We start from the raw sequence: 9,997 nt of genomic DNA on the forward strand, positions 1-9,997 counted from the left end.
ATGAACTTATCTCCTTCATGGTGTTGTGTTTCATTGGCTGTGTCTCTGTACATCTGTAAGCTCTCACTCTTGTCCGTTTCGTGTTCCTGTGGAATTAAAATAGGCTGACAGCCACATTCTCATGAACATTGTCATCTGTTGCCTCTAATTGTGTGTGTGTATGTGTATTGCAGTGAGGACCGGGTCATTGAGCACTATAAGAAGCTAAGCGGACAGTCCAGAGGCCAGGCTATCGTCAAGTAAGACAGCAAGAAAGAATGTTATGTCCAAAATGTTCCATTAAGTTTGATGACCAGAAAGTGTCCAAATGCTTTTCATCCCAACGGGATTGTTCACCCAAAAAATCTAAATTCTGTCATTGTTTCTGTCAATTCTGTCATTCCAAAAATGACTTTCTTACATCTGCGGAACACAAAAGAAGATTCAGCTGTTTTGTCCTTATTATTAAAGTCAATGTATGGTGACACAAACCTCAAATATCAACATGTTTGGTAACAGTGTGTGCAAGAATGAGATTTAATGATTTGGAGTCCATTGATAATGCAAACTGTGCTTGTTTGTGTTCTTTTGATTCAGTATCTAATCCAATGTCATTCATGCATTTTAAGTGTGCCTGAAGTATCCAAATCCTTTTTCTTCTTCCGAGATCCACTCCCACGTGTTTTCTACTAATGCAAATTGTTTGCATATGGAACATACATAACATATTGTCAATGATTTCTTCTTTCTTCTCTCTCACAGTTATATGAGTGTAGTGGAGTCATTGCCCACATATGGAGTGCATTATTACGCTGTTAAGGTGGGTCAGTCTGCTTAATTTATAAGCACAGCCGTCAGTCCACACACACACACACGTATGTTCTCACAACCTGCAGTATCGGCACTTTAGTTAAGTGTTAAAGGATGCTGAAGACTCTATGTGTTTAAGATAATCATGCTGTCATCAACCATGAGCTGACACTACTCATCTTATCGCCGTGTGTGTATAAATGCTCTCTTTTTCTCTCTCTTGCTCTCTCTCAGGATAAGCAAGGTATCCCATGGTGGCTGGGTTTGAGTTATAAAGGCATTTTTCAATATGACTACCAGGACAAAGTCAAACCAAGAAAGGTAAGACCGTCTTTCCTCTGTGGACTTGCAACAGTTTGACTTTTGTTTGTCCTCTCTTCACATCTCTTCATCTCCATTATCTCTTAATGGTTCTGCTTCCCTGATGTTAATTAGTAGTTCTTGGCTTTGCATAATTTGTCCTGCACCATTTGTGCTACAGACCTGAACAATACCTCAACTTGTTGAGGAGAGGTGTCCCATTACTTTTCTACACAATCAGACTTGTGATTGTCAATTGTTAGGCAATTATTTTGATTTTGAGGCAACCACCCAAAACCAGTCACTTCCCTAAAGAGGAGAGAAAAAAATTCCGATTTTTTCTTTAAAACTCTCTGCTTTGCAGAAAATCCAGTGGATGTAAGCAGTTTTCTTGTCGCTGTGTTTTGAAACTTAGTGTGAGCTTCCTCAAGTGTGTGTTTGTGAATATGTGTTCATCACCTGGTCACCTTTGCTTAACCTCATGACATCATCCATTAGAAGTCTGACCGTCTGACACTCGGATGTGGTGACCTCAGAGAGGTCATGACCTCTGGCAGTCTGACCCCATGTAGCGTTTTTTTTTTTTTTTGGTAACTTTAGACAGAGATTCTCAAACTTCCAGACAGACAATCAGTGACACCCAGTAACTGAAATGCTACAAATTTCAATCAAGTCTCAATCAAGAGAATCGCTTGCTGTCAGAATGACTTTACTTCAGGTGTGCACCCCGCTAGCTTTGGTTTTCCATTCTCACAGCACACACCCGTGTTTAAATTCTCTCCAAAGGACAGGCAAAAACTTCAGCCTGTGGTGAGGAACAGAGAAACCTTTCCGCAAACCGCAAGCTAAAAATAGCTTTCAAAGCAGAACGTCCAGCCAAGCGAAAAGCCAAACTCAGGCCTATTTACAGAGAAGGATCTGTTACAGAAAGAGAGTTAAAAAGAAACGACGCAGCAGAGGTCAGCTCAGAATGGAGGGAAGAGAAACCAGCGAGAAGAACAAACGCATCTGCAAAAAAACGCCACAGATGCAAAATAAACTAAATTATAGTTCCACTGACAAATCCACCTAAACCTGGATGACAATTTAAAGGGATAGTTCAATCAAAAATGAAAGTCACCATTTACTCACCCTCATGTTGTTCCAACCCTGTAGGAATTATTTTCTACTGCAGAATGCAAAATAATATATTTTAGAGAATATTTCTACTGTTTTTATGGATACAGTGCAAGTCAAAACAAGATTGGACCCCATTGACTTTCATTGTATGGACAAAAAAACACCGAGATATTTTTCAAAATATCTTCTTTTTATTTTCCACAGAAGAACGAAAGTCCTCATGTTTGTAATGACATGAGGGTGAGTAAATAATGACAAAATGTTTAGTTTTGTATGAACTATTCCTTTAATTACAGTGGACAATCAGACGTCCAGTCCTGCATGAAATGCCAGTCTGCTACTTTCTATTGATCTGATCTGCGTTTCAGATGGGTCATTGCCACTGATGTTCTCATTACACAGCTTGTCTCCATCACACATGCACGTTTTTGTGTTTTGATGATAAGCTTTCATGCGCTAATAGTTAGTGGCTGTTCTCCATCTGTGGGCAGTGTGTGGGACTGTGAGAGATACAGTTAAAAATGCCACACACTAAAAGTTGCAGACTTAGTGAGTGAGTGGTTGGGTTTATTTAATGATTTTCAAACTAATTTAAACCCTCTCCTAATGAGAGCATCTGTGCCAAAGTGTGTGTGTAAAGTTTTACAGAGGCGTGACCAGTATATTTGTGGTTTCGTCATGAATTGTGGTGCCTGTGATTCTCAAGAGCTATTGTCCTCTACCTAAACCCCCTCCAGCAGCCTCCCTGACTCCAAAACCCGCAACAGGAAACCCAGCAGCAGACACCCGCAGGATTACTGTCGCCCTGACAACACAAAACATGCTGGAAACATTAGTGCGTCTGACGAATCCGGGACCACTCCCCAAAAACTGGCATGTGTGTAGCTGTTTCTGATTCGTTTGGATCAGCTCATTAGCTCCAGTTACTAAAAGATTTGTGCCTTATAAAACGTATGAACAGCAAAGCAAATATGAAAAGCGTATAGTTGCCTTTCTAGCCAGATGTGATTCTATAGCTATGAATCATGAGATTGCAACCCTTGAGTCACCGGTGATTGTTTTCATCCTGTCTGCTGCTGGTGACCTTTGACCTCTCAAATGCCCTGTCTTTTCTCATAAGCGCTCATTATAGCTCTGGCTAAGTAAATACCATGCCCCACACACACAGTCTTCCTGTACTCTGTATGTGTGTCTTTGTGAGAGAGAGGGGTTGGGGGTTTATTGTATTATTCTGTGTACAGACAGACTGCAGGGTGGGTGTTGTGCGTTATATTAAAAGGAACAGCAGTGAATGTGAGTCATAGTGATGACACACCTATGACATTTACTCAACTCCCTTATATTGGAACATTCTGTGTAAGCAGGTTTTGGCCAGCTAAGTGGTTGTTAGCTGTTCTAAAACCTAGTTGGCTGCTTATATAGGCAAGATTATAAGGCATCGTTGTCTCAATGAAAAGTCTTTTTCAAATAGTAGACAACAAAATTAGGCTCATTTTGGCCAAAATCATTGCATGTATTATTGACAGACCATGAATGCATTTTGGACTGTTTGCAAAATGCATTACAGTATTTATTTACATCCAAAATGGTTGGAATTGGTGAGAAGGTTGAATAAACACTAGTGTTCAAAAGTTTGGGGTCGGTAAGATTTTTCTGATGTTTTTGATGCTCACCAATCTCTGGACCCCATCACCATGGCTGTGAGCCTTCATTTTAAATTCTTTGAAGTCCAGGACCAGGTTTAACCCTGTTTCCAGAGATCTAAATAACCAAACAACACGAGGCCTAGAACACAGTTCAGCTGTCAGTGAAATATGTGCTGGAACGAACCAGGATTCAGCTCATAAGGGCTTCGCTGGGAACTTGGGGCCCTTTGATATGCCTTTTCTCTTTTACAGCCTCTCGTGACTGCATGCTTCAAAATCACGCACACTTACAGTTGAGATTGCCTCATTCCAGAACAATAGCTGAAGTCCCCAGTTCCACCTCACTGTGCCCAAAATACTCTGGTGTGGTTAATGCCCCATGCCTCATTGGCTCTTATAACTGCAGAGAGCTACAGTGTTTAGATGTCATGGAACATTGTAGCCTCACTCACTCTCTTTTTCCTCTCCCTCCCACTCTCTTAAGGAGAGAGAGAGAGAGATTAGTATCTCCATAATGAAAGTTGTTTTGAAAGTGTTGAGGGTCACGTTTGTTCTTGGTCCCATGAGACCATCAAAGCATCTCATAAACACCAAGAAACATTCACTTTAACACCATCAACATCTCTCTGCTGTTCAGTGACACTGTCTCTGTGATATATTGGCATGGAAATTGTAAGGAATTTAACTCTTCTGGTTCCAATTCCACTCAACGGTTTCCTGATAATGTTCCTCTGTTTTATCTTAATTAGTTCTTTTTATAGCTCAGCACTTTGTGCTTTAAATGTGCTTTAAAAATTGCTTTATAAACAATTTTGAATTGAATGTACAATTTTAGTACTTTTGTGGAACAATATATTAAACAAAAACAAAACTATCTTTGGTAACATATTTTAATGTGCCATTTATATTATTGTTATTATATTGTATTACCATACAATTTGTGTATCAGTATTAGCTAAGTATTATTTACATACTTTTATAGTGTTTATTAATATTTTTACTCAGCCTTGATTTTTATATTTGGTTTTCTTTTTACAATTTTGTCATGCGATTTTGTCATTTTTAATTATTTTGATTTTGTGTAAATATTTCTATTTAGCTTTCATTTATTTTATTTCAATTTTGGTTTTAGTTCTTTTAGTACTTCAACTTATTTACTTATTTCAACTTATTTATTTCAGTAAGTTGCCAAGGCAACATTTCTATTTTAAGTTTTTCATCTAATATTTAGATTTTGTTTAATTTCAACTTCATCTAATATTATTGTAAAATATTTTTTAGTTTTAGTTAATGATTACAACACCAATGTGTCACTACACCAATTCAAACCAATAACAAGTTTGAGACTTTTTACAGATTCTTTACAAGATCTCCCTCAAAAGAGACATTTGTTCACAAATTGTTGTTCACAGATCTGTATTCTTGTGATTCTTTTTGTATTATTTTGCAATAACTAGACTTTCTCATATCATTGATTTATATTGCAATCAATTAGGGGTGGGCAATATACTGGTAGACACGATTAACCAGTAGAAATTTGTCAACCGGTAGAGAATTTGGACTATTTTCTATGTCGCGGTTACGCACGCGTGATGTTTCTGTGCTGCGTAGTCACTAAAGCTTATTGTATGCTTGCATTTTTAAGCATTGTGTTTTAAAAAGCAAGTGATTTTAAACCACTGATGCTCAATAAGCAGCAAAAGAGAACTCATTTCGCTATATGAGTGCACTGTTTGAGAGACTGTTGCTGTCTGAGAGACGTGCATTAATAAAGCCACTGCTTATAGAACGTGTGTGTACTGAACTGAGTTCTTTTTGCCTCCTAATGCTTGCATTAAATGGTTGCAATGTAAATGGTTAACATACACGCATTAAATCTCGTCTTTGCAAATATCCTCGCAAACGGTCATTTATGTCTTAAGTGAACGTAAACCGTTGAGAAGGAAAACGCATGTGTATATTGAATCCATGCATTCGGTCTTAAAGGGACAGCAGCCTAATATACCTGCTGTCTTCTGTGTCATTAATGTTATTCAAACAACAAAAGAGAGAAAATCTCACTTTTGTAACTATAATAATTTACAGTCAAACCTATGCAGTGTTGTATTTCTTATTTCTAGTGCTTGAAGTTTTTCATGTAGGTCTATTTCATTTGTTCAGATGCAGGAGAACTATTTTAATGCAGTATTTTATCTGCATCGATGGAACAATGCAGACATTAAAAAGGCATTAATGGAACCGACCATTGTGAAATTCATTTGGTTTTGAATAAGAAGCAGTTCTTAATTCCCAATCCTAGTGATATATGTGGAAATAGTTGTGTGTGTGTGTGTGTGTGTGTGTGTGTGTGTGTGTGTGTGTGTGTGTGTGTGTGTGTGTGTGTGTGTGTGTGTGTGTGTGTGTGTGTGTGTGTGTGTGTGTGTGTGTATGTGTAACTAACTATGTTCCTTCCCTCCCCTCTTCCTTCATCTGTCCATTGTTTTCCCAGGCTCTAAACATTCTTGAGCTCTTTAAGCCAACCCCCCTCCCTTTCCTTCTCCACTCTCTTCCATCCTTTCTTCATTTTTCATCATTTTTTCCTTTATTTTTCTTCTTTTTTCTCTTATATCAAGGTCTTTGCAAGGGAATGCTCTTAATAATGATATTAACAGTAATTATGGATAGTTTATATAGCCTAGCTTGGAAAGAGTGTATAGTGCTCTCTCTCTCTCCTGTTATTAAATGAAAGCAATAGATTCAGTGAGCACCACTTTCTCCGCCACACTCTTTCTTTTGCGTTTTCTTTGTGTCTGTGCAGCTGATGGCTCCAGGAGTCCAGTGTGTGTATCTCAGACAGCCATGTGTGTGCGTGATGGTGTGTAATGAGAACCAGAACCTGGTTTCTAGAGTGAATGAGGGGAAAAGAGGTGGAGGAGTCTAACAAAGCTGTAGCGCTGCATTTTCAAGGGGTTACTACAGCACACACTCATAACACATCACTCTGAACTCTCCATAAACCCCGCCCACACAGGAAGTGTGTGTCCCAGAGGGAGGAGAGGCTTGGACGGGGTTTGACTCCTCCCGCTCTTGCTTGCTTTCTCTCACCATCTCTCTTAAGCCAAACAGTCTCTCTCATTTTACACATATACAGAGGAGGGCTTATTGTTCCCCAGTGTTTAAGGAGGATTTTACACACACACTTTCACCATAAGCACAAAGGTGAATGAAAAAGTAAAATATCTTGGCTTGGACTTGCATTCTGGATTGTCTTTTACTGGCTGTTCCTGTAGTTTTCTGATCTGGAAGGAGTTTACAGTCTGAAGACGTTGGAGCACCATCCGTGGAATGTTTGATTGAAGTTTTGGGAATGTTGTTAAAGCGTTCTCTCATCTCTGCAGGTGTTCCAATGGAGACAATTGGAGAATTTGTACTTCAGGGAGAAGAAGTTCTCAGTGGAAGTTCATGACCCAAGAAGGTAAATCTACATTACAGCCTACACATGCTCATGCTACACACACAGGTCATGGACTATGTAGGCTTACAAACAATGTCTATCACACTGACAGGACATGCTGTGGCGGCCACTTTCACTCCAACCCAGCACGAATTTTAAAGACAAGTTTGTTTAGATGTCATGAAACGTTTGAAAGATCTCAGCGGTTTGTGGGTCCCGTTTGTATGTTTTTGTCCTTTGATTCTTTTCAATTCCAGTGTGGGAATAATTGTAATTACTTAGAAGTAAAGTGACATGATGCACTGAGCTTTAAACATAGGATATTCTACAGCATCAAGAGTAAAATAGGGTTGATTATGAAGTTTGATTTGTATGGAGGAACATCTTTATAAAGCATTTACATGTCAGTTATACAAGTTTAGTTTAGTTTATTCTAAAATATGTCAGACTTTGACAGGAAAGCCCATTTTTCTGTCCTCCTCTTCCTTAAGAGAAACATTGTGAGGTAAATGTTCATAGTTACAGCTGGTTGGCTTCTGTCCACAAGTGTCCACTGAGCTAAGCTATTTGTTATTGGATTGAAATCTCTTACTTCCTGTGTCCTGTGGAGAAGAGCGTAGAAATACAACTGGAACAAATGAACAAAAACATACCCTACTCTTTATGTCTGACTCTCCATCTGTAGAGATCGAGATGCGGTTTGAGATTATTCCGATTCTCTGCTCTTCTCTCTCGTCCTGTCAAATCTGGGGATGTTTTGGATCTTCATCTTTTTTTCTGAATCTCTCCATCGATATTAAGATGTGTTTACGTTTTAATCAGACCTATATGACATCATCGGTGCGTGCTGAGGGCTGGTTAGTCTTTTAGGAGAGCAGACGCTGCCAAAAGCAGCAGCACACGCTGCCTCAGATGCTGACAGATAAACCGCCTCATTCACGCTGTTCAAACAACCACGACAGCCCAGAAACGAGGAGAACACGGAGGGAGTTCACAGAAATGCTGGAGGCTGGGGAAATAAGACATGAAAGAGAGCAAAACAGTTTAGGAAGATGAAACAATCTGTTTATTTTGCAGCATGAGGGTCTATAATGTATTTTACTTCTTGTTAGGTTCACTGTCATTCAGTTAGAGTCATTGCAACACACACACATACACATGCGCTAATATCGTTTTAAAAAAAGAGTCAGAACACGAGGGTCTGCTGTTTATCTTTGTTCTAGTGGAGAGGCCTGGAGGTTTTTATAAAGCCCATCACTGGACACACACGTGCGCTGGGTTTGACCACAGTGTAAATGGTGTGTGTGTATGTGGGCTACACTGTGTGTGGTATGTTAAGCCGATACATTACAGGACTGTCAGGAGTACTATGTGCTAACACCAGTTCACATTTCATATCTCCCACATAAATATATATTATACAGGTGGCTAATAATATGGCAGACAGTATAATTTAAATGGATTTTTGTGTTTGTATGTGTCTCTCTAGTATACACTATCATTCAAAAGTTTGTTTTGTTTTCTTAAAAAAAGAAATGAATATAAATTAATATAAAACTTTTATTCAGAACATTCATAAGAGAATCCTAAAAAAAGGGCATCATGGTTTCCACAAAAATATTAAGCAGCGCAATTGTTTTCAACATTGATAATCAGAAATGTTTCTTGAGCGGCAAATCAGCATATTAGAATGATTTCTGAAGGATCGTGTGACACTGAAGACTGGAGTAATGATGCTGAACATTCAGCCTTGCATCACAGGAATAAAAATCTAATAAATTTTAGATCAAATAAGCGTTGTCTTAGCATTAGCTTAATTAGTCAGCAACAAGATGCTCAACAGTGGGGTTTTTTTTTTGCCTGTTTTTACTTTGGCTGTAGTTACTTTGAATGTAGTTCTTCTAATTTAGAGGTAGTAACCTTTTATGACAGTGTATTTATTGAAAAGACAAACACAAATATGCTGTGCATCTGTTAATACATAACAGTGTTTTGAATGTGTTTGGCCAATAATAAACATTTTTACATCCGTTTCTGCACTGACAATGTCATAAAATTCAGTGAATATAAAGTCGGTTTGTGTTTGCTCCAACTGCAGGGCGTCGGTAACGCGGAGGACATTTGGTCACAGTGGCATCGCCGTGCACACCTGGTACGCCTGTCCCACCCTCATCAAATCCATTTGGGCCATGGCCATCAGCCAACACCAGTTCTACCTGGACCGCAAACAGAGCAAAGTAAGTGTGTTTATGTTTTTAGGCTCTTTGTGTGTGTGTGTGTGTGTGTGTGTGTGTGTGTGTGTGTGTGTGTGTGTGTGTGTGTGTGTGTGTGTGTGTGTGTGTGTGTGTGTGTGTGTGTGTGTGTGTGTGTGTGTGTGTGTGTGTGTGTGTGTGTGTGTGTGTGTGTGTGTGTACTTGTACAACTATCTTTGTGAGGACTGGTTTTAGTCTGTCGGACCATTTTTAGACCGAGTTTTAGACCATCGGTGTGAGGACAAAGAGAGTAAAGTGGGACATTTTGGCCGGTCCTCACTTTCTGAGACCCATTTAAAGGCCTGTTTGAGGGTCAAGACTTGGTTTTAGGGATAAGGTTATATTTAGGTTAGGTTGGGTTTAGGGTAAGGGTTTGGATTAGGCACTAGTTGTGATGGGTTGGGTTAGGGTTAGGAGCTAGAGATTCCATTGTGTTAATGAATAGATACACAAAGATA

At 39.1% G+C, this 9,997-nt stretch overlaps 1 protein-coding gene across 1 annotated transcript in view; it reads left to right on the forward strand.

The window, feature by feature from the left end:
* frmd4a (FERM domain containing 4A) overlaps positions 1-9,997 on the forward strand; it is a 68,333-nt gene that overhangs the window by 44,149 nt on the left and 14,187 nt on the right. The window contains exons 9-13 of the mRNA XM_081372837.1: positions 174-239; positions 742-799; positions 1,024-1,110; positions 7,232-7,308; positions 9,386-9,524. Coding sequence (XP_081228963.1) covers positions 174-239; positions 742-799; positions 1,024-1,110; positions 7,232-7,308; positions 9,386-9,524 — 427 coding nt within the window. The remainder of the gene's footprint in view (positions 1-173; positions 240-741; positions 800-1,023; positions 1,111-7,231; positions 7,309-9,385; positions 9,525-9,997) is intronic.

Source organism: Scardinius erythrophthalmus (genome assembly GCF_964197995.2).
Source record: "Scardinius erythrophthalmus genome assembly, chromosome: 8".
Lineage (NCBI taxonomy): Eukaryota > Metazoa > Chordata > Actinopteri > Cypriniformes > Leuciscidae > Scardinius > Scardinius erythrophthalmus.